Below are 26,017 nucleotides of genomic sequence, written 5' to 3'. Positions count from 1 at the left end.
AATATAGCATTGTTTTTAAGTTACTGGAATGGCGATTAGTTGGGGTAGAGTGGGGTGGAGGGTTGCTCCCTACTGCACCTAGCAAAATTTGCTGACTCTTTTGGTTTACAAATTTTAGTTGTTTTAATAGTTTAACCTAAAAAATAACAGCTAACTATGGCATCTAACTATCAATAATCTTACCCGTGTCTAACGATCATCATCTCATATGTCTGAATCATTTTTTCAAGAAAAAATTTAACAGGCTGAAGATTATGTACTTTGCAGGCTTCATGAGCACATTCCAAAAATTCCTAAAATAAGAGAAAAATGGAATGCATTTCTACAAAATGCTGTTATAAATCATATCATTCATGTCTTATAAATATAGATTTTTCATTTAGAAATAATAAAATTGTGTCTTCTTATATTTGTAAACTATTTCTTAAACCTTTTTTTTTACTTAGGAAAGGAAAAAGTAGAATTAAAATACTTTAAAAAATTAGTGTTCCCCATTATCAATGATCATGGCATCATAGCATTGGGTATATGCTGCATGAAAACAATTTGTCTTCTTAGTTTTTCCAGAATTTCACTTTTGATTAGGATATAGAAGGACATGCCAAACAACCCTTCACACTGTGGTAAATAGAAACACACAGAGGTTACAAAAATTACAAAAACTGTAAACACACAGGAGCATTTTGGATACACGTAAGTCTAAAGGAACTAAATTTCAGAAATGGCAAACCATTCCAATATTCCTGCCTAGAAAACTCCACTGAAGCCTGATGGGCTACAGTCCAAGGGGTTGCAGAGAGTTGGCCACGACTGAGCAGCTGAGCACTGAGCACAAGCCTAAAGGAACTAAATTTCAGAAAGGGATGAGCCTTTCACACAGACCAGCTGCTCGTCTTACTTCTAGAAACACGTACAGACAAGTAGGCATTGGACTGGCCTGCTATACTGCGGAGGGGGTTTGCTGAAGTAAGGAGAAATTGACAGATATTTTAATGACCATGTAGGCTCCTGTGACGTATAAATCTGGAGAAGCTTCAAATACAGAGCTGGTTTTTCCACTGCCTATGCTTTTGCTGAGTGTGAAGTGACACAACAAATCAAGGGCTTAGCTACAAACCCCCCACAGAAAGAGATTTTCTTAGGCTTCGGATGTTTTTATCCCAAAATGCTGCTAGAGGAAGGATCCTATCATAGACTAGGACAGTTCTCACTCTAAAGACATTTGAAATCAGAGACAGACTAATGATCGATACTTGTGCAGCAAGACTCACTCAGGTCAACTCCTGGTTGAAAAGATCAGCAGCTCACAAAGAAAAAAATCATGTTTTTTTTTTTAAAAAAAAAAAACCTAGCTATCTTACAAAGAAAAAAAACATGGTTTTCCTACAGGAAAATACTATCAGTTCACCCTCTTACTTTCTCCTCAATTTTTAACAGTCATAAGAAAAAAATAGCTGTTGATCAGTAGGGGGAAAAATATAGTAAATAACTCACAGATGACTCAGCTGTCATAATTGGCTGATAAAAAAATGACTTTTGTAAATGTATAAAAAAACATAGACAATATTACAAAAACAGATGAAACGATGAAGAATTTAAGCAAAGAAATGAGACCTTTTAATAAAATCAAACTGGATAAAATAAAGGTGAAAAAAATAAAATTGATAAAAGTTAACAGTTCATTGGTAGACTGAACAAAGCCAAAGAAAGGACCATAAATCTTAAAGACAAGTCAATAAAAGTATCCAAACTAAAGCACAGATAATAAAAACAATGAAAAACAAAACAGAAACCGATCATAAGAGACATGTGAGACAATATAAAATAGTCAAAAATATGAATTCATGTAACTGGAGCCCCAGAAGGACAGGGGAGAGAAAATTGGGTAGAAAAAATACTTTAAAAGATAATAAGAATTTTCTGGAGAAAGAAAGTAATACATAGATAGCCGAAGTGCAGCAAATACCGAGCAGGTTAAGTACAAAATGAACAAAACTTGGCACAGGGTCAAGAACGGAAACAGAAAACATTTAAAACAACCAGAGGAGAAAGAACACAGTACACTCAGCAGACTCAAATAAGAAAAAATGGTGGACGTCTAACCATAGCAATTCCCCTGGGGCCTGGACCAACCCTAGACCTGAGCAGACTCGGCTCCCAAAGCAGGACTGGGGTGGGATTGAGGCTGCTCGGGAGGACGTGCCAGCAAATGAGCACCGCTTCCATCAGAACTTGGCGGGGGTGCCCTCTGAATGAAACCACCACCGCAGGATGCAGGTGGGGCCTTTTCACCTAAGCTGAGCCTCAAGCCGCCAAAGGACGGTGGAGAGGCGTGCCTGGAAGAGCTCTGAGAGGTGTAGGGCTCCAGGGCTCCCGGGGCTGTGGTCCCTGATTACAGCCAGCTTGCTTACAGTCGCCCCACCAACTGACACTCAGGACCCTAGGCATAACACTTTTGCAGGGCTTGGGGTTTGACTGAGGTGGTCGGGAGGAGGCGAAGGGGTAGAGGAAGAGGGGCAGAGGTAGAGACACAAGCCCTTCCACTCTCCTTGACAACCCAGGAAGGATGGCCCAGTGAACGAAGTGGGGCATGAGGAAGTGCTGCCGCCTTGTGGGCATTTTCTGAAACTGCAACGGGAAGGCATGGCTGCAGAGTACTTGAGGTTCACAGGATTGGGGATGCAGATGACCTCCCCCATCAAGAAAGGTTCATGGAGGCACCTAATGAAAACTAACTCAAAACACAGCCGATCCTCCACATGTATATTTCAACAGCCACATTTTATTCACACTCTTTGTCACAGAGAAAAATCACCTGAAATGAAAATGCTCAGGATATCTAAGGAGGAGAAAGACCCCAAGACAAAGACACCCAGGCATCCTCTGGCAGCAATCATTACAAAATCAACACTTCAAAAAAGGCCCCCCGGGTCTGGGGAGTGGAGTAAGGGAAGAATAGGGAACTCTCCAATGCTGAGGTGGGACTGTAAACTGGCAACAGTCACTCTGGAGAACAGTCTGGATGTTTGATTAAGAAAAGAAAAACGGAGCTACCACAAGATCGTGTATCTCTTCCTGGAAGGATATCCAGAGAAAAGCATCCTTGCAAAAGTCACAGGCACTGCGATGGTCGTGTCTGCATTATTTACAATAGCCAAGGCAGAGAAACGATCCAAGTGTCTGAGGACAGATGAAGAGAGAAAGAAGGCGTGCCACCCATACTCAGTGGACAGCTACTCAGCCCAGAAACACAATGAAATCATGCCGTTTTAAGCAACTCAGTGGACCAGAAGAGGCTCACATTAAGTCCGGTGAGGCAGACAGAACACAAGTATGACTGACTTCACTTACAGGTGATATCTAAAACATGATTGAAACCCATTAGTGTCCCACACAAAAATCAGGCTCACAGGCTTACATATGAAACATACCATTGCCAAGGCACAGATGGGGAGGTTGGCAGGGGGAAGCAGGGAGCAGGACCAATGAGGAGGCCCCAAACTACTGGAAATGCACATAAAAATATATCATAGCCGAAGACCCACAGAAGGGCCCAGGAAATTTGGCTCAACACTCTGCACTACCATCATGGGATGAGAATCTGAAAAGTCGTAGGTACAGGCCTATGTAGAAGTGAATCAAGGAGCTGAAGAACGCAAACAAAGAGGACGATGCATGTCGACTCCACCGCAATAGAAGATCCACATAAACGCAACAGTCATAAGAGCACAAAATGTCTATTCTATTCTCCTGGACCTGAGTCACCCAAGCTGGTTTCTTATCCCTAGACCTGAGTAGACTCAGCTCCCAAAGCAGGAGTGCTGTGAGTCTGAGGCTGCTCAGGAGGTCATGCCAGCAAATGATCCCCACTTCTACCAAAAGTGCCAGGTCTCCTCTGAATTAAACCTCTGCTTCGGCATGCAGATGGGCCCTTTTCAGGTAAGCCAAGACTCATGCCTCCAAAAGACAGTGGAGCAGCATGCCAGGAAGATCTCTCAGAGCCTTCACCCTCCAGAGCTCCTCGTGGTGTGGTCCCAGGTAAAGCCAGTTTGCTTAGGGTCACCCTACCTACTGACCCTCAATACTCTTGGCAAAACGCTTTTGCAGGGCTTGGGCTTTGGCTGAGAGGGGTGGGAGGAGGCGAATAGGTAAGGAAGAGGGGCAGAGGTAAGGAGACACAAGCCCTCGGGTCTTTTTTCTGCCCCCGTTCCGTTCTCATTTACCATCAGGAACATGAATTTGTCTAAAAGGCTCCAAGTCTATTTTCCAGATTGGGGATGGGGAAGTACTCCCATCTTGTGGCCGTTTCTCATAACAGCAGCTTGACTCCCTGTTGCTATCATAGTTAACATCCACAAGATTTGCATTGCTGCAAAGAAATAATACCTGCCTCTGAAGAAATGTCCTCACAAAGATCATGGATAAAGAATTTTTGAATGGGCTGGTTTTCAAGAAGAAAATTCAAGAGGTATATTTTATTTATACTGTTGTTAAGTTTTAGCCAATGATAAGCCAATTATTAGACAATTGCAAGTTCGAATCTGAGACGAGTTATCAACTGACTCCAGTTAGAATGGCCGTCATCAGAAAGTTTCCAAACAGCAAATGCTGAAGAGGGCATGGAATTCTCCATGCAACCTATGCAACCTTTGCACACTGCTGGAAGGAATGCAAATTGGTAGTGCTGTGAAGTACAGAAGGAAAAACAAAGGTATCATTTGATCTGGCAATCCCACTTCTGGGAGAATACCCCGAGAAAACCATAGTTCAAAAAGGTACACACACCCCAAAACTCACTGCAGCACTATGTAGAATAACCAAGACACCGAAGCATCTTAAATGTCTGCATGGATAAAGAAGATGTGGTCCATACACTTAACGGAATATTATTTGGCCTTAGAAAAAGAATGAAACCATGTCATTGCCCCAACATGGAAGGACATAGAGAGATGGTCACACTAGGTGAAGGAGAATGGCAAATATCAGACAGAGAATAGCAAATATGTGATATCTCTTTTATGTGGATCCTTCAAAAAAATGCATGATAGAAATGAACTTCTTTGCAAAATAACAACAGAGTCACAGACTTGGAAAGTAGACTTGTGGTTTCAAGTGGCAAGTGAGAGAGACACGTGGAGGTGAGGGATCATTTAGGATTTGAGATTAACTTTAGACACTACTTTATATAAAATAGATGAGCAAGAGGGACCTACTAATATATAGACAGGGATCTCTCCTCAGTATTCTGTAATAACGTATATGGGAAATGACTCTGAAAAAGAATGGATATACGTATCCATATATAACTGAATCACTTAGCTGTACATATGCATGCTAAGTCGCTTCAGTTGCGTCCAACTCCTTGCGACCCTATGGACTGTAGTCCGCCAGGCTTCTCTGCCCATGGGATTCTCCAGGCAAGAATACTGGAGTGGGTTGCCATTTCCTTCTCCAGGGGAACTTCCAGACCCAGGAATCAAACCTGCATCTCCTGTGTCTCCTGCGTTGGCAGGGGGGTTCTTTGCCTCTAGCAGCACGTGGGAAGCCTAACACAACAGTGTAAATCAACTATACTCCAGTATAAAATTAAATTAGGAAGAAAAAAGTCTGAGTGAGTCTTGTTTGTGTTAAGCCTCTATTTCTGCGTTGCCCCCAAAAGATTTGGAGCTACATCTTCTCATGGACTCCCTCTCTCAAACTCCGTTTCTTCCTCTCACCATCTTCTTCAGCTTTTGCTCCCCAACCTTACCCTGTCAAAATAGAAACCCCCAAATCAGTTGCCCCAGTAGGATGCCATGCATTTCTCCAGGGAAATTTTAGTACTTTATGTTATATGATACCAGGGTTAACAAGCACCATTGCTTTCCCCAGTGGTGCTCCAATCAGGTGCAAAGTTAGCCCCCACTTTTGCACAACCAGGCTTTTATCCTCTCTGGGAGGTAACTGATGGGAACAGAGGGATTACTGGAGTACATGTCCCCTTCTCACTGGGGGACCTAGAAACCTACAAGGAGAAATCTGGCAGTTTCTCAGAGAACCCTGAAAAACTAAAAGACATTTATCAGGTTGAGATTGACATTCTGTTAATCGCTCAGTCGTGTCCAATTCTTCACAGACCCATGGACTGTAACCCTACAGGTTCCTCTGTCCATGGAATTCTCCAGGCAAGAATACTGGAGTGGGGAGCCATTCCCTTCACCAGGGAATCTTCCTAACCCAGGGATCGAACCCGGGTCTCCTGCATTGCAGGCAGATTCTTTACTGTCTGAGCCACCAGGGAAGTATATTTAGTAGTAAATATTATAAATCACGAGATAGAATACAGGAAATAAAATGTGTTCTTTTATAGTAACAGTATCTTTGACCTGGAACTTGTTAACCCTGGTATCAAATAACATAAAGCACTAAAATTTCCCTGGAGAAGGGCATGGCATTTACTCTAGGACTGTTGCCTGGGAAATCCCATGGACAGAGGAGCATGGCAGGCTATAGCCCATGGGGTTGCAAAGAGTCAGACACGACCAAACAACTGAGCACACACACTGAAATTTACTCCTCATTATTAATCAGAGTGGCCAAAACAGAGGTTTATCTTCCTAATAGAATAATTCACTCATTTAATAAAACTTGAAAAACTGCTGAGTCACCAGGTGAATTTATTCGAAGAACAAGTCATTCTCAGAGGTTTACTTACATGATAGTCAGCTTCAGGAAGTTTAACACCAGGAAATAAGTCACTAGTTATTCCACTAAATAAGGGTATATCATGTGACAAAAACTTTGGTTCATTTACATCTTTAATTGATCGAAGAAGCTAAAAATCAATCAAAAAGTGCAATACAGATTAATTGCCAGTATTGGCCCTCCTCTGGCCCCCGTCTCACAAAAGTCAAAGTTTGTTTTATATTATTTCATGGAATCCCTATACTAAACAGCCAACACTACACTTATCAAACAGAAAGGTCCTTGGAGTCCTGTAAATTACAATGAAAACCAGAACCTCAAAACTGTCATTTCAACCCCACATAAAAAGGCTGAAAACAACAACTTTTATCTGCCTATCTATATAGTTCACAATCAACCTTGCTGAAAAAAAATTATTTTTTAATGGAAACTTTCACAACATACACAGTTAATACTTACAAGAATATCTTCATTTTCATTTGGAAATTTTAGTTTTAGGTTTCCAGCAGCTATTAAAACTGCTTTTACTGCTCGCATTCCATAGTCATAATGAAACTGTGATGAGAGCTGCTCTGAGCAGAGCCTGTAGGTCATCACTATCTTCACAGACAGAGGTTTTGCATTCAGAAACCCATAGGAGTAGAGGGAGATTTCTGCTATGAGGGCATAGTTTGGAACCATCATAGCCACTGTTCTGAAAAGCACCTGAAGCATGAAACAAGTGAAATATTTTATTTACATAAAGAAAACAAGTTTTAAAGCTAAGCATAAGCACCCAAAGATAATGAGCTGATATTCAAGTTTATTCCCCCAGTGCAGGACCTTTTCACTAACTCTTTAATTTGTTCAGTAGCATTTTAGCAGTTTTATGTATTCTAATATTTTTTTAGACATTAAAAAAATTCTTTACAGGTTTACCTTTCAGCAAATGGAAAAGGTAAAAGGGAGATTACAAATACATGTGAGAAAAGTGTACCGTTTTGAGTAGATTATGCTGATCACCAAACTTACACTCTTTAAAAAATATATATTACCTTAAGATTATCTGGTAATTCAGAACGTCCTGCATAGCCAGGATTCATGGTAATAGCTACAAAACAGTTTGGATTGAGTTTAAGCTCTGTCCCTTCAAAAGTAAACACTTCCAGCTTCTGTTGAATGGCTCTCTGAATGCAAAGGATCTGTTGAGCTACCACTGACAGCACTTCCAGCTCAATTCGATTAAATTCATCAAAGCACGCCCAAGCACCAGAAGAAGCCAATCCTTTAAAAAACTAAGGACAAGAAAAACGCTGATTTTCGTAGGCATGGGCATCTTTTGCGAAAATAAACATTTAACCGTTTAAGTCAAAATTGAAGCGTGTGTGTTAGTGGCTCAGTTATGTCCGACTCTCTGCGAGTTGACTATCCTGTCCATGGAGTACTCCAGGCAAGAACACAGGAGAGCGTTGCCATTTCCAGCCCCAGGGGATCTTCCCGACCCAGGGATCGAACTCTGGTCTCCCACATCTCAGGAAGATTCTTTACCATGTGAGAAACTTGCAAAGCTTTTAAGTCAAAATTGAAAGTTAAGCTCAAGAAAAACCCCAAAGGGATCAAAACAATGCCTTTACCCATTAAAAAAAAAAAAAAGAGTGCAAATAATGCATAAACCAGAATCGGTGTTTTAAATATGAATTTGCTTCGGCTTATCCAGTTAGCCCTAACTATAAACTACTTGTAATATTTAATATGTAACTTTACCTTTCCCATTGCTAGATAGTCTAGCCCATCTGAACAGTTGAATACCACGCACTGTACAGCAAGAGCTTTAGCCAAGTCCTTGGTGGTTTCCGTTTTTCCTGTGCCTGCTGGCCCTTCTGGAGCACCTCCAAGGTTTAAATAAAAGGCACCTATCTGAAAAGAAAAGAAAATGTGAAAAGAAATCCATGCTTAACTGAAAACAAACAAAAACTCTATAACAGGACAATTGCTTATATTAATAAAATGGTCTCAGTCTTATTTGTAGCTTCAGAGACAGTAATGCAATTACATACATCATTGATTTTTAGGACTCATTTCTGTAGCTGCAACAAGAAAAAGTGGTTTAAAGGATCTAAAAACAGTTAAAATGTGTGAAAATCTCCTTATCGTCTAATACTTCATATGTATTCCATTTGCCTTTTTAAAAACAAAGAGAATCCAGCCTTAAAGTGTTAACATTTGATCAGAAATGTTTAATTAAAAGTGGTTAGGGAGGGCTTCCCTGGTGGCTCAATAGTAAAGAATCTGCCTGCTAATGCAGGAGGCATGGGGGTAATTCCTGATCTGGCAAAATTCCACATGCTTCAGAGCAAGTAAGCCCATGCGCCACAACTACAGCCTGTGTTCTGGAGCTCAGGAGCCTCAGCTTCTGAAGCCTGAGTGCCCTCGAGCCTCTGCTCTGCAACAAGGGAAGCCAACACCAGTGGGAAGCTCATGCACCGCAGCTAGAGAGTAGCCCCCACTAGCCACAGCTAGAGAAAAATCCTGTGCAGCACACCAGAAGGAAAGAAATAAACATTAAAAATAACATGTCACTTTAAAAAAAAAAAAGTGCTTACAGAAATGTTTGTAGAGACCAATTATGACAATCTTGATAGCAAGATGCAAGGAGAGAAAACACCAAAAGCCGAGGGTAATACATGGAGGCCCATCAATGGGAACATAAAGAGATGCCCTACTATATCCGTTCGTCTATGATTCACCCTGGCTGTGGCATTCCACTCTCGGTATGTTCTTCATTGTCTCCATCCCCATAGCACCGCTCTGTATTTCTCTTACCAGTAGCATCACCTTCATTGTGAAACCAGTTACCAGTTATCTGCTGATGCATGGCAAACTGTGACCTGCCTTTGCCTACTGGACTCCACTCTTATTGTTTTTATATAAGTTGGCGTATCCTCTAAGCATAGCCTGGGCACTGGGGTGGTTGCCCAAGTTGTCTTTTACAAATCTGGAGTCTTCTGTGTCAAATCAAGCTTGAGCTGATTAAGAGGGTTAAGAACACCGATCCTCCATCCGGACAGGGGCAAGTGTCAGCTCAGTGACCTTTTGATGTCAGAGGCAAAACACTCCACCCTCAGAGCAAGCTAACTCCACTCCTTTCTGAGCTTTGCTGAGAAGAAGCAAATGTAAAAAAAGTCTATGGCCTGGCTGCATGAGAGCAGAGCGATAACAGCCTCCCCATGCTTCCCATACTTCAGCTTTATCCCATGAATACCCTGAACCCTTCGCCTTCAGGAAGGGAGATCTAAGTTGTTTTCCTGTCTCCTTGCTTGGCTGCTCTCTGAATAAACACTTTCTCTGCTGCAAACCTCAGCATTTCAGTGTTTGGCTTGCTGTGATGAGTTAGGCAAATGAACGTAGTTCAATAACACTTACATTACAGTTAACTAAGTTCATTTTTTTCCCTCTCTCAGTTAGTTTTTAAGTTCCTTAAGAGTAACATCAGCAGCATCTGAATTCTTTCTGAGTCTGCACAGTGATTATAACAATGGCTGGAAATTTTAAGAAGCATACAAGTTACAGTCAACTCTAACTATGAAGTTTGTTTCATGAAAAACTCTATGAGAGTTTGTGAAACTTAGCTGCTTTTAGATAAAATAGGGTTAAAGGGCCAAGACTATATATATATGGTGGGACAGGGAGTATATGGGAACTCTCTATTCCTTCTGCTTAATTTTTCTGTGAACCTAAAACTGCTCTAAGAAACTAAACATTTTAAAAAATAATTAATAGACCTATGAAAACCTTAAATATTTTCACCTTTACTAAAATCAAACAACAGAGACAGCTTATTAAATACATGCAGTATCAATGATACTTCACCCATCATAAATTTGTAGTAAATACTATACTGTTAATGTCCATTAATGTGACTGCTAGAAACCTCAGACTCTCCTTTCTTTATTAAAATTTCCAAAAAATGCTTATAAATGTGTTCTCTTTATTATGGATATTAACTACAGTAGGAGATTTTTCCAGTGTTTAGTGTTTTATACAAGTGTTTAATGTGATTTTGATTTTATACCTCAAAGTTGCTGGGTCCACCTTACAAATATTCACAGCTCACTTCAGTGAGCTCTGAGATAGGACACAGCAGCTTGAGATTCATTTACTCAACAAATCCTAGGGAGTAACTTAGGTACTTGTCCATCACTAGAGTAGAGGATAAGACAGACACAGTCTGCCCTTCCGGTAGCTTCTCGAGAAAGAGGATTTGGTGAAATATTTTATCACAGATGCACTACAATCTTCCTCAGATTCTTTTACTGGTCATTGCTTCCGTCCTTCCGATTGCTGTGGGCATCATCTACAAATAGCTCCCAATCGTCCTTGTCTCCCGAGGTTTGCCCTCAGTCAGGAGCTCCCTCAGTCACAAACATCTGAATGCTTATTCACATCCCTAGCCTCAGGAGGGACCCATAGCGGTGACAATAAAGGGATAGAAAAGTTAGACCTCTTTGCCTTAAAGTGAAGTATGTCTGTGATGTCATTCATGCTCCAAAACTCCGCGTGAGATCAGGTTAGGCCGTACATCCACAGAAACCACATCCTTGCTTAGCTTCCCCCTCTGCTTTCTTCATTTTCTTACAGGCTTTTACTGAGAACATTCCCTAGACAATCATTTGCCCCATAATCCCTGTTTTATCTCTGCTTACAGACAACTCAAAGACACTTTAACTTACTTAGTACAAGTGGATTGGTGTTTCTTTTTTTGTTTTTAATTGAAGGATAATTGCTTTATAATATTTTGTTGGCTTCTGCCATACACCAACGTGAATCAGCCATAAGTTTACATACATCCCTTCCCTCTTGAACCTCCCTCCCACCTCCCACCCCATCCTGCCCCTCTAGGTTGTTTCTTGAGTCTCCTCCTTAATGCCCAGATAGGGTTGCCAGACTTAGCAAATAAAAATACAGGATGCCCAGTTACATTTGAAAATCAGATAAACAATGGATAACTGTTAGTATAAGTATGTCCACGTAATAATTAGGACATACTTCTACTAACAAATTTTCCACTATTGATTTGAAATTCAAATTAACCTGAAAGTCTTGTATTTTATCTGACAACACTCTTCCCAGAGGTGTTTTGCCTGTTTGTTTTGTAGTCGTGGCGTTATCTTCCATAGCTTCCCAACAAGGGCAGCCCTCAGCATCACCTGCTCACACTTCAGCTCTCCCTCTCCTATTCAACAACACTAACTTGGAGTTCTAAGGCTCAAAGGTACTTCCTTCATCTTGTCATCTCTCCCAGAACTCCACTGAAAAAACTGATGTCATTTTCTGAAGCTCTGGCTTTTTCTTTAAATCTCCAGTACCTTCCTTTTTCTAATTATCCCCAAAGGGAGTGGCTCGTGATTTTCAAACAGAATTCAAACACACTCATGTTCTACTAAACCACTCAGAAGTAAATATTCATTATTATAACTTTACATAAAGGGAATTTGGGATTAGAAAAAGAAGCTATCCTTCCTTTGACTATAGCTATGGTCAACTATACAGATAAGAGAACGAAATGAGGATAGCCATGTTAAATTTGGACAAGAAAATATGATACCAAATCAAATAGTAATCTTTAATGTGTAAATTAAAATAATCTAAACACATACCAATGTTCTGTAACATCTGTCAGTTAGAGGAGTAATGACAAGTCGAGGTGAGTTACCAAGATATTCATAAGCATATTTTACGTTGCAATTAATGATACGAACTCGAGCGTTTTCATATTCCCAATAATAACGAAGCTGAGCAAGCCACTGGAAATCTGTATCGTGTGAGACACCTGGAAGGAATAAAGTAAAACAAGACACATAATCCTGAAATGGAAATAATTTGAAAACTAGATATTTTATCATTGTTTACAAAAGTATTAACATTAAAATAATTCACATTTTCTAATTTATAGAAAAGATCCTATAAGATAAATTCTGCTGAGAGAAAAAAGACATATAGTATAAGTTCTTGTTTCTAGAAAGTATCAATATTTTATCTTCAATATTAAGAAGAAGTCACATACCCATATCAATCATGTCCATGACCACATCTCTAGCATGGACATCGATAGTAACTAAAGCCCCCAGAGTAATCCTGGTCTGCTTCGATAGTTTTCCTCTTACCAGCTCCACAATATCATTTAGTTGATTCTGAAGTTCCTTATAGTACTTCCTTAATCCCTACAAAATAAAAAAGCAATTAAACTAACACTATATAGTAGCCAAAATGTGCATTTTATACATTTATTCTTTAACAAAATGATTCTGACTTTACAATGTGGCTCAGTATAAAAATGAATTCTAGAACAGAATAACTTTTGTCTATGCATAATAAAATTAAGAACCAATTTTTAAATAACTGTGTACTTTTAATGCTACGTGTAGAAAGTAGAGGAAGATTGGCCTTGAAAATGATAAATAAGCTAACTAAAATATATATATATATAGCATGTAGAAAAGAATGTCACTTAAAATATGCCTTACCTCTGTTCCACCACTTATAACTTCCTGTGTCTCAGAGGTCCAGAACATTTGAGAAACACAAAGTACCACCTGGCCAGGCCACTCTCGAACCCAGTCTCTTCTTGCAGATTCTGGATAAGCCTGGATAATTAAAGTGTATTTCTAAGTTTAAAAGGTGACAAGAGGAAAAAAGCTTAATGATTAACAATATGTAAGTACGATATTGGTTACATTTGTAGGCTAGAATATATTCATGAAAAAATTTAGATGACTATTTAAAAGATCTGAAATTTTTTTACAAGCCATATTTTTCAAATATTTGTTTATTGATAAAAGAATAGAAAGATGAGCACCCATATGTCAATAATCAGTTATCTCTGGAAGAATCTGATTGTTGATTCTTCGGAAAGCTATTTTCCATAGGATTTTTATGTTTCTTTGCTGTGGAGAGCTGTCAATTTTCTACATAATATACACATTACTTCTATTATAATGAGATATGAGGGTTTATTAAGGTTAAAAAATAAATCAGTCTAGCAATTTACATATATTGATGCCAAGATTTAACAGAAAAGAAGAATACACCATCTTGTAGCTAGACTGACTTCGTAGCTAGAACCCTTGTATTATTTCTAAAAACTTGTATGACCAGTGTATATAATTTGAACAATTATATATTTGTCCAGTTATACACAACTGAACAATCTATGCTATGAGTTCAAACTATACTTTCATTTCTTCTAAATTTTAAAGTTGATACTAATGGAATTTATACCCATATGTATACACATATTTACCTATTTATTGGCTGTGTTGCATAGCTTGTGGGATCTTAGTTCCTTGACCAAGGATTGAATCCAGGGTACGGCAGTGAAAGCACCAAGTCCTAACCTCTGGACCAAGAGGGAATTCCCTGGAAACTATATTTTTAATACAATGACACCATCTTGGATATAAGAATATTAAGCATAAAGATGAAAGTGAAAGTGAAGTCGCTCAGTTGTGTCTGATTCTTTGTGACCCCATGGACTACACAGACCATGGAATTCTCCAGGCCAGAATTCTGGAGTGGGTTGCCATTTCCTCCTCCAGGGGATCTTCCCAACCAAGGGATAGAACCCAGGTTTCCCACACTGCAGTAGATTCTTTACCAGCTGAGCCACAAAGGAAGCATAAGGATATAAATATTAATTATTAAAATGCATTTTCAGTAATATTTATGAAAAAAGAGAAAGTGTTAGTGGCTCAGTCTTGTTTGACTCTTTGTGATACCATGGACTGTAGCCCGCCAGGCTTCTCTCTCCATGGAATTCTCCAACCAAGAATATTGGAGTGGGTAGTCATGCCCTTCTCCAGGCAATCTTCCCAACCCAGGGACTGAACCCAGGTCATTCTTTACCGTCTGACCCACACTAGGACAGTCCATGACATTTAAAAAAATATCAAACATTTATAATATTTATAAATATTTATGAACAAATACAAATAACAAACTAACCTAGGTTTCAAAGAAGGCTAAGTTTCAAAGAATGGATGAGCCATTGCTAGGTACACAGAAGGTAAATTTCTATATGGATTAAGGAAATACTTTCATGGATAATGTTGATTCTTTCCTTTGTGCTTTGGAATCATAGATAGAAAATGGAGAGAAAAAGTCAAGATTTCTCCGCAAGAACTTTGAAACTGAACAGAATAGACACTGCAAGATGATTCTCATAGGGCTCTTGGTGAAGGAAAAAGGAAAAAGGATTCTTACTCAAAGTGAGTTGCTGGATATAAGGCTGCAATGCCTTTTAAAATATATATATATATATATATATTTGGCTGAGCCAGGACTTAAGTTGCAGCATGTAAGACTGCACGTGGGATCTAGTTCCCTGACCAGGGATTAAAACCCAGGGCCCCCTGCACTAGGAGCTCAGAGTCTTAGCCACTGACCCACAAGGGAAGACTGCAATGCTTTTTAAAATGATATTTTTATTGTACAACTGTTCCTTTGTGGTCCTAGAGGAAGAAATATACTGAAATTTATTATCATTCAAGATCAGGTTAATTGAATTAGCCTAAGTGAGGTACATGTAGTGCCTACGTATTATATTTCTCTCAAATATTATAGATCCTCCTTTAATGTTTATCTCATTATGAGTTTTAAAGTAATTGTTTAAGTGTAAACAGCAATAAGTAAACCATATCACGCATTTAACACCCATGTCTGAGTTCTTTCTGACCCCATGGCCTTCACACAGGATACCCTAGATGGTCTTCCATTTGCTCTCTATTTGGTTAATCCCTACTTACCCTTTGGGTCTTGGTTTCAATTTTACTTTCTCTAAGAGCCTATCGCTAGCAACCTACCTTCCTCACTCCAGATTAGATACACCTTATTATTCTTTCTCATAGCACCTTTTTTTTTTTTTTGAGCACCTAATTGCACATTATTATAAATTCATGGATGTGAGAGCTGGACTGTGAAGAAGGCAGAGTGCCGAAGAATTGATGCTTTTGAACTGTGGTGTTGGACAAGACTCTTGAGAGTCCCTTGGACTGCAAGGAGATCCAACCAGTCCATTCTGAAGGAGATCAGCCCTGGGATTTCCTTGGAAGGAATGATGCTAAAGCTGAAACTCCAGTACTTTGGTCACCTCATGCGAAGAGCTGACTCATTGGAAAAGACTCTGATGCTGGGAGGGATTAGGGGCAGGAGGAGAAGGGGACGACAGAGAATGAGATGGCTGGATAGCATCACTGACTCAATGGACGTGAGTCTGAGTGAACTCCAGGAGTTGGTGATGGACAGGGAGGCCTGGCATGCTGCGATTCGTGGGGTCGCAAAGAGTCAGACACGACTGACCGACTGAACTGAACTACCATTATTACTTTAATAATAATGTTAGGAACAGAGAAAAAAAGTAATAAATGGCTTAAAAGAATAAGACCCTTAAGTGTTAATTTACTGGTACTCATTCAAAAATCTCCTAAAAAAAAAGCATTTACAGAATATAGGATATACATTAAATTCTAGGAAACACACCAGCCTGGCTGCCGCGATCACATCATGAATACTTCGAAGCATCAAATCTTCTACTTGAATGAGCCACTTTTCCACGGCACCTCGAGCTGCAGACGTGGAAATAAGTGCAATCAGCTCCACTCGCTCGCCTTCAGAGCTATACATGGCCTTAATATCCAAATTGGGAAGGAACTCCAATTTGGCGATGCCTTCAAAGCATTTTTTCAAGTGAGGCTGAACTCTAAGTGGATCTTTGGTCTCTGACAGAATCTCTAGCATTTCATCATTAGATAAGAAGAAAAAACTAGGAAAAACCATGCAAATACAAAAGTTTTAGTTATAATTCATTGCACCTCAGAAAATGCTTTAATGAGAGCACAATTGATTATTCATCATACCGCGGGAAGAAAAGTCGTTTTTTTTCAAGATACGCGTTAAGGCCTTTCATAATTTTCTCCAAAAGTTCATTGCAGTTCTGCAGTTTTTCCAGTAAACCTGTTAAAGAAGTAGCAGCAAGAACCTAAAAGAGACCCATTCATTCAGGTCAGAACTTATATACCAGATATAATGATACGATCTCAACATTAACTTATACGTCAAAAATGTTAAGATGTCAAAAGACTTACAAAAATTGTCAAGAAGTTTTTCATAATGTAAAACTATTAAAATTCAGTAAACCATAAGTATTCTTACCCAAAGTTGATAGTTGTGAGTGAGAAATTATGATTGTTATGCATATTTTCATTTTTCCTGTATTCTTCTGAATGATAGGGGAAGACTATGTTAGTTTTGTTTGTGATTTAATTTTTACATTTACAAATGTCAACTATAAACAGTCTATTTTTACACTCTTAAAAGATTCAATAAAACCTTTTACTATTAATTTTTTTTACTATTTATTTTTTTCTAAATATTTATTTTCATTTATTTATTTATTGGCTGTACTGGGTCTTAGTTGTGGCGTGTGGGATCTAGTTCCCTGACCTGGGATCGAACTCAGGCCCCCTGGATTGGAAGCATGGAGTCCTAGCCACTGGACCACCAGGGAAGTCCCCTTTACTGTTTACTTTACAAGAGGAAGCAGGGAGTATACATTCTAGAAGCCAAGTAAGTTAAATGCACATTTGAAGCAGCTCCACTATACATATTAAAGGGTTATGAACAGGGTATCTTAAGAACTGAAAAGTAAAATTATTTATGCTTCCTTTTATTTCCCTGAGCTTTCCAGTTTGTATACAATGAGTAGGTTTTATTTCTGTAGTTGGAAAAAAAGTGAAATGCCTTTTGTAATAGCTAGAAATAAAGGTTTCCCCTTTATTTGAAAGAGAGAAAACAAATGCTTCACCTTTGGATCTTTCGCACAAAACTTCATGATATCCCTCCAGTGTCTGTCTACTGTCTGAAACTGACGCCCTTCTTCCGGCATCTGTTGCATGATATCCTCAGAGCAAAAAATGGGCTCCAAGTATAGCCAGTGAGCTTGTACCTTTAACCATTCATCAATCGTTTCTTGTATTCGAATCAAACGGTCCTCCCATGCCTTAATGGAAAGCATATTATACTGAATTCCAGTTATTAAAGGAACCCTGTAAATTATAACAAAGGCTATGCATTTTACATTCACTGTTATTTTTAAATCAGCACAAAACAGCTCAAAGTCACTGTGGGTGTCTCACACTGGCTTCGAAAAACTAGGAGGTCTGAAGTTTTCCTAAATCACTGAAACTCACAACTGTAAATGACTATAGTTATTTAGACCAGTTTCCTAATCCCTAGGTGAACTGTCTCAAGTTTAAAAAGCATCCAGGAATATATCTTGCCCCACACCAGTGGTTATCAACCTAGGGGCTATTTTGCCCTCACCTCAAAGACATTTCACAATGTCTGGAGGCATTTTCATTTGTCACAACTAGTGGGGTGAGGGTTCTACTTATATCAAATGGACAAAGGTCATGGATGCTGCTAAATACAGGACAACTCCCACAACAAAGAATTATTTACCCCAAAACGTCATTAGTGCCATGTTGGGAAATGTCCACACAATTTGCTCTACATCAACACAATTTGGAGGGGGGAATCTTATTACCACACATCTCCAAGAATCCATTAGATATTTCGTTAGCCAAGGAACATGTATATAATTTCTCTTTGATTCTTAAATCTATGGCCTGAGATACTATATATCAAGAGATTGGCCTCACATTTTTGTTTGAAAACCTCCAAGAGAGCTTTCAAATTTGTCTTATAAATTCTCCTTTGTCAAAGAAGAGGTACTTGCAAAAGACATCTTATCAGGAAAGGGTTAAGTCAACCTGACTCAAGGCAAGATGTGCAGCTTTATATCCTTTTAGAAGAACATAACTCTTGTCTTCCACAAATATTCAAAGCTGATGGACAGGGAGGCCTGGTGTGCTGTGATTCATGGGTCGCAAAGAGTCAGACACGACTGAGCGACTGAACTGGAACTGGAAATGGAAGGTGCCCCATAACAACACTATGCCTAAATTAAAACCAGACTGCTTTATTTCGAATTTCGGCTTTGTCATTTTTAGCTGTGTGAACTTGGGTAAATTTTCTATCCTTGGTTTCCTTATCCATGAATACCGATAATAATGTGCCTATCCTGGTTGTCTGCTCTGAGGATTAAATGAGTTAATAAATGTAAAGCTCCTAGAGTAGTATCTGGCACATATTTAGAAGTCAATAAATACTAGGGAGAAAATCCAGTTGTTGCTGATCTTTTTTCCACTTTATATAGTCTCCAGTTAGAATATTAATACCAAAGCTCCTAGTTATTATAATTGATTTATTTACAGTAAATAATCTGTATTTACTCACATCAACTATAAGGTCATGACATTAAATTATCTTACAGTCTCAAATATCACTTGTTTTCTTAAGTGGAAAATAATTCATTAATTATTCTAAATGGTTTTCAAGCTAGTTCTCAAATATAAAGTACAGTTTATAGAACTTCACTACAAGTTACAAGAATATACTATGAAACAGGGCCTAGGCTATCTAAAGTTAGATTAAATAATACCAACTGTTTTCCTTCCAAATCTATCACTGTCATTGGAGAAGATTTTTCTTAATAAAACATCATTTGTTCTTTTCAAAATCATTAATGTCTCATCTGTTCTATATATTTTCACATTAATTTTAAGGTAGATATCTGTTCCTGTACTTCAACAAAGCTATCCGACAAACTTACTTATTCCCACAAGAGTAAATATGTAATCAATTTCAATCTTTATAAATGACCAGGAGTTGATTATCATATTTAACAAACCTTGATCTCCTTTTCAAATGGTTTGATGAACGGTGAGCCTCTCATTGTCTGAGTTTTTATAATTTGATCATCGAGGAGAGCCTGAATCTCGTCTACTGAAGAAAGAATACAGACTCCAGTATCACGATATAAGCTTATATGAAAAGCAATATCATCCCAAGTTCCCATCATTGTATGCATGGCTTTCTCTAATGAAAATTCCTAAACAGGATAAAAAAGAAAGAATGGGATGATAAATAAGGAATCTTATTTACTATATGTATGGACTTTCCCTAGTGAATTTAGTAAGCATTTGGTGCATTTTTGTAAGATATTCTGCAACTGTCTTTAAGTTAGAAAAGGTTTTAAACAACTATACAATTCCTATGGTGAATGACAATGTAGTTTTTAAAAATTCACTTGTTTCAAAGCTATCAGTATCAAAACAGACAACAGTATGAAAGACCTGCTGGATTTTCCCTGAGGTGCCTTTTTGCAGTCTACAGTCTGAAGATGTTTTCAGTGTATTCAGGAAGACTACAGGGCCATCCTTACTCTGCCTAGAATACATACACATCGCATGCCACACACACAGGCATCCATTTCCATTCTCAGTGGAAAAAAATACATATCAAAACTAGCATATCACCCACACATATCAGAGTGTGGCAGAATTAAGAAGAGGTCAAAAGAACCATTTCTACTCTGGATTCAGGACAAGGGAATCATACAGAAGTATAGACTTTGTGGGGAGAAAATACGAGTGGCCTTCTACCACTTTTCCCCAGCTTCTCCCACTGCTATCCTGAACTATGCATTCAACCACAACTAAAACTATGATCATTTAATTAACAAACTCATCGAATAAGGTATTTCAGTAGATCCGCACATTTACCTTGCTTGCACCTGCACTTATCACTTCAAATTTGTCCAAGTATGGTGCAAGGTTTAATTTTAAAACTTTCCTCAGTGTAGTTCCAGAGTCTGGAGTTAAGTCATAGCCTACAATTTCTGATAACTGCTTCCAATGACGTGCTCTCATCCCTGGATTACAAAGGATAGAGACAGTAGGGATGTAATCCTAATGATGAAAATGGAAACAATAATGAGTCACTCACTTGACTTTCATACTCATAAAATTATCTAATATATTTAATGAGCCCATTTAATATTTAATGAGTTAGATTCAGGAGGGGAGAGAAACTAACAAAATTATTCTAAAGTTCATCTGCACAAATAAACATGTAGAAATAGCCAAGAAAACTAAAAGAGTGAAGAAAGGAGGGGTGGTGGTAAATGTTCTGTAAGATATAAAAGTCTATGCTAGAACTACAATAATTAAAACTATCACAGTATTATAGAAATACAAAGTCATGTTTATTCCATAATGATATGGAGAAATATATAGAATGACATAATATATAGCTATATACACACATACATAGCATAAACAGGAAAAAAGCCTGCACCAAAATACCAAAATATAACCATCTGGAAATGAAAAAATACTCAACAAAAACACTTAATTCATCACTTTTGATACGGATATTAAAACATTTCCTTTACAATCAGGAACAATATAAGCACATCCATGGTATTTTTAATCAACACTGTATTGAGTCTGCAGCCACTGAGGTAATATAAATAAATAAAAGCTATGGAGGAGGAGTGGGATCGAGATGGCAGTGTAGGAAGACCCTGAACTCACCTCCTCCGACGGGCAAAGAAGGAACGACAATGAAATAGGTAGAAGGGGTGGAGGTGCAATCTAGTCAGAAACCAAACCCCGAGGTCAGTGACACACAAATGAGAAGGACGTCACACACGCGGAGTTCCTCTCCAAGGAGCACGGGGTCTAAGACCTACTTTGGCCTCCCCTGCCTGGAGGTCTTGCACTGGGAAGACAAGCCTCCAGACTGTTTGGCTTTGAAAGCCAGTTAGGCTTCCATTCAGGAGAGACAGAGGGTTATAGGAAACAAAAACTACACTCTTAAAGGGTACAGGCAGAAGCTCACACGGTCCAAGTTCCAACAAAGAGGCAGAAGTTTGACAGGCACCTGTGTCAGACCCACCTGCTGATTTTGGAGAACCTATCAGAGAGGCAGGAGGCCTCTGGGACTCGCCCTGGGGACAGAGATGCTGGTGGCAGCCATTGTGAGGATCACCAGCAAGTATCATTTAGGAATTCTCCCTCTGGCCTGATAGTGCTGGGGGCTTGCCCTGGCCCCTGGAGGGCCCACAGCAACCGTGCACCACCAGGATACACAGTCACACACAGAGAGAGGCTGCCCCATCCACAATGAGCCTGAAGCAGCACTGCCTAGCCGCATGCCAGCCTCACCAGGAGACCGCCATGCCCACCAGGGCACTGACAACAACTGCATGAGTCACGGTGTTGCAGCCAGACAGGCCAAGGGCCAGGCCCACTTATACTCTCAACAGTTAGGCCTTTCACAACATAAGGAAGCAAGTGGTATGAATAGGAGACACCCCTGGAGCAGACAGGTCTAGTGCCAGAGCTAGTGTGCTGCTAGGCCATATAGGATGTCTCCTATATAATGTCACTTCTCCAAGATCAAGAGACCTAACAGTCCTATCCAATACACAAACATGACCACAGGGAATTAGGCAAAATGAGGAGACAAGAGGAATATGTTCCAAACAAAGGAACCAGACAAAACCTCAGAAGAACTATATTAAATGCAAATAAGCAATCTATCCAATATAGAGTTCAAGGTAATATACAGATGCTCAATGAACTCAGAAGAATGGACAAACACAGAATTTCAACTAAGAGTTAGAAAATATAAGAAGAACAAGTCAGAGGTGAAGAATATACTAAGTGAAATGAAAAATATGCTAGAAAGTATCAACAGTAGATAGGATAATACAGAAGGACAGATCAGTGATTTGGAAGACGGAGTATCAGACATCACCCAAGCTAAGCAGGAAAAAAGAAAAAAAAAGGATTTTATAAAACAACAATAGTTTAAGAGACTTCTGAGACAACATCAAGTGTACTCACTTTCATGTTATAAGGACCCCAGCAGGAGAAAATTGAGAGAAAGGAGGAGGGACTTCTTTAAGGAAATATTAACTGAAAACTTCCCTAACCTAGAGAAGGAAATAAATACCCTCCTGTGCTTATTTAACTTATATGCAGAGCACATCATGAGAAACGCTGGACTGGAAGAAACACAAGCTGGAATCAAGATTGCCGGGAGAAATATCAATAACCTCAGATATGCAGATGACACCACCCTTATGGCAGAGAGTGAAGAGGAACTAAAAAGCCTCTTGATGAAAGTGAAAGAGGAGAGTGAAAAAGTTGGCTTAAAGCTCAACATTCAGAAAATGAAGATCATGGCATCCGGTCCCATCACTTCATGGGAAATAGATGGGGAAACAGTGGAAACAGTGTCAGACTTTATTTTGGGGGGGCTCCAAAATCACTGCAGATGGTGATTGCAGCCATGAAATTAAAAGACGCTTACTCCTTGGAAGAAAAGTTATGACCAACCTAGATAGTATATTCAAAAGCAGAGACATTACTTTGCCGACTAAGGTCCGCCTAGTCAAGGCTATGGTTTTTCCTGTGGTCATGTATGGATGTGAGAGTTGGACTGTGAAGAAGGCTGAGCGCCGAAGAATGGATGCTTTTGAACTGTGGTGTTGGAGAAGACTCTTGAGAGTCCCTTGGACTGCAAGGAGATCCAACCAGTCCATTCTGAAGGAGATCAACCCTGGGATTTCTTTGGAGGGAATGATGCTAAAGCTGAAACTCCAGTACTTTGGCCACCTCATGCGAAGAGTTGACTCATTGGAAAAGACTCTGATGCTGGGAGGGATTGGGGGCAGGAGGAGAAGGGGATGACCCAGGATGAGATGGCTGGATGGCATCACTGACTCGATGGACGTGAGTCTGAGTGAACTCCGGGAGATGGTGATGGACAGGGAGGCCTGGCGTGCTGCGATTCATGGTGTCGCAAAGAGTCGGACATGACTGAGCAACTGAACTGAACTGAACTGAGGAAGCACAGAGAATCTCAAACAAGATGAACCCAAGCAGGTCCACACCAAGACACATTATAATTAAAATGACAAAAATTAAAGATAAATAGAGAATCTTAAAAGCAGCAAGAGAAAAGCAACTAGTTATGTATTGTACAAGGGAAATCCCATAAGACCTTAAGCAGACTTTTCAGCAGGAACTCTGCAGAAGGAAGTGGAACAATATATTCAAAATGATGAAAGGAAAAAACTACCACCAAGAAAACTTTACCTGGCAAGGTTATTTTTCAGATTTATCTTTATCTCTGAAGAAGAGACAAAGACGTTCACAGACAAGCAAAAAGCTAAAAGAGTTTATCACCACCAAACAGATCTTACAACAAACATTAAAAGAAATAACAAGTATAAATAAGCAAAACTGTAAAAGGACAAATCTCAGTGGTAAAGGCAAACCTGGAGAAAAAGTAGTTAATTAACCACTCATAAAGCTAGGAGGAAAGTTAAAAGACAAAAGCAGTAAAAAATCATCTCTATCTGCAATAGCAGTTAGGCAAAAATTAACAGATGTAAAAAGGATAAAACATTAGGGGAGGTTAGTAAAAATGTAAAGCATTCAAACTTAAGAAATCATCCACTTAAAATAGACATCTGTAATAGGTTGTTATAAATGAACCTCCTGATAACTACAAACCAAAACCATGTAACAGTTACCACAAAAAGAGAGTCAATGCATCACAGAAAACCTCAAACAGGAAATTTTAAAATACCAGGGGACAAATGAAAATGAAAACATAACATTCCAAAATCCATGGGACACAGTGAAAGCAGTTCTAAAAGGAAATTTTACAGCAAACAAGTCCACCTCAGGAGATAAGAAAATTCTCAGTCTAACCTTAACCTGAAGGAACTAGGAAAAGAAGAACAGACAAACCCCAAAGATAGCAGAAGGAAGGAAATAATGAAGACCAGAGTGGAAATAAATAAAATAGAAACTAAAAATAAAAAAGAAAAAGATCAATGAAGCTAAGAGCTAGTTCTTTTAAAAGATAAAATTGATAAACCGTTAACGAGACTCATTAAGAAAAAAAGAGAGAGCCCAAATAAATAAAATCAGAAATGAAAGAGAGGTTACAACTGACACCACAGAAACACAAAGGATCACAAGAAGCTACTGCAAACAATTATACACCATAAAATAGACAACCTAGTAAAAGTTAATAAATTCCTAGAAATGTAAAATCTTCCAAGACTGAATACGGAAGAAATAGAAAGTATGAACAGACTATCAGTAATGAAATTGCATTAGTAATAAAAAATGCCTAACAAAGAAAAGCCCAGGCCAGATGGCTTCACAGGTGAATTCTGCCAAACAATTAAAGAAGGGTTAACACTTTTCCTGAAACTATTCCAAAAAATTGCAGAGAAAGGAATGCTTCCAAATTTATTCTACAAGACCAGTTACCACCTGGATACCAAAACCAAAGAAAACACACAAAAAGAAAATTACAGGCAAACATCACTGATGAACATAGATGCAAAAATCCTCAACAAAATATGAACAAACTAAATTCAACAATTAATTAAAAGAATCATATATCATGATCAAGTGCGATTTATCCCAAGGATACATGGATGATTCAATATCTGCAAAGTAATCAATTTTAACCACATTAAAGAATAAAAATCATATGACCATCTCAATAGATATAGAAAAAGCTTTTGACAAAATTCAATGTCCATTTATAATTAAAAAAAAAAAAACCTCTCCACAAAGTGAGTATAGAGGGATCATACCTCAATATATTAAAGGCCATATATGACAAGCCCACAGCTATCATCAAACTCAATGGTGAAGAGCTGAAAACATTTCCTCTAAGTTCAGGAACAAAACAAAGTTGCTTACTCTAACCATTTTTATTCAATATAGTATTAGAAGTCCGAGTGACAACAGGGAGAGCGCATTTGATTCCTGGTTGAAGGACTAAGATCACACGTGGCCCAGCCAAAAATAAAGAAAGAAAATAGCAGGGAAAAAAATTATTGATACTACTAGTGGTATGGGACAATTTATCTTCCATCTCAAGATGACTTTCAGAGATTATGATGGTGCACTGCTATGAAGACAGGAATAATGGATGTTGCTGATAAGAAAGGAAAAGAGGAATATCATCTGGATAAATGTAAAACATAACCAAAGGCTTAAATGCTAACAATAAACTACAACTAAATCTCTAACTGAAGAAAAAAGAAAGAAAATAAAAATTACTAATATTTGGAATGAAAAAGGAGTTACTCCTAAAGATTTCACAAACATTAAAAGATAAATAAATGTTATGTGCATTGGAGAAGGAAATGGCAACCCACTCCAGTGTTCTTGCCTGGAGAATCCCAGGGACAGGGGAGCCTGGTGGGCTGCCGTCTATGGGGTCGCACAGAGTCGGACATGACTGAAGTGACTTAGCAGCAGCAGCAGCAGCATGAGCAACTTTATGGCAATAAATTTAACAGTTTTCAAAAATGGAAGATTTCCTTGAAAATTACAATTTACTAAAACTGACA

At 38.8% G+C, this 26,017-nt stretch overlaps 1 protein-coding gene across 1 annotated transcript in view; it reads right to left on the bottom strand.

The window, feature by feature from the left end:
• Window positions 1-26,017, bottom strand: part of DNAH12 (dynein axonemal heavy chain 12) — a 169,278-nt gene that overhangs the window by 99,528 nt on the left and 43,733 nt on the right. Inside the window, exons 18-30 of the mRNA XM_069560621.1 lie at window positions 20,343-20,528; window positions 19,469-19,669; window positions 17,522-17,716; window positions 16,575-16,696; window positions 16,198-16,480; window positions 13,188-13,307; window positions 12,728-12,884; window positions 12,321-12,493; window positions 8,428-8,580; window positions 7,719-7,958; window positions 7,144-7,389; window positions 6,695-6,814; window positions 184-293 (exon numbers count right to left, since the gene is read on the bottom strand). Of these exons, the coding sequence (XP_069416722.1) occupies window positions 184-293; window positions 6,695-6,814; window positions 7,144-7,389; window positions 7,719-7,958; window positions 8,428-8,580; window positions 12,321-12,493; window positions 12,728-12,884; window positions 13,188-13,307; window positions 16,198-16,480; window positions 16,575-16,696; window positions 17,522-17,716; window positions 19,469-19,669; window positions 20,343-20,528 (2,306 nt within the window). The remainder of the gene's footprint in view (window positions 1-183; window positions 294-6,694; window positions 6,815-7,143; window positions 7,390-7,718; window positions 7,959-8,427; window positions 8,581-12,320; window positions 12,494-12,727; window positions 12,885-13,187; window positions 13,308-16,197; window positions 16,481-16,574; window positions 16,697-17,521; window positions 17,717-19,468; window positions 19,670-20,342; window positions 20,529-26,017) is intronic.

This window comes from Ovis canadensis, chromosome 19, assembly GCF_042477335.2.
Source record: "Ovis canadensis isolate MfBH-ARS-UI-01 breed Bighorn chromosome 19, ARS-UI_OviCan_v2, whole genome shotgun sequence".
In the NCBI taxonomy this organism is placed as follows: Eukaryota; Metazoa; Chordata; class Mammalia; order Artiodactyla; family Bovidae; genus Ovis; species Ovis canadensis.
Note: the sequence above shows the minus strand (reverse complement) of the source record. Positions and strands in the feature narration are given on the sequence as shown.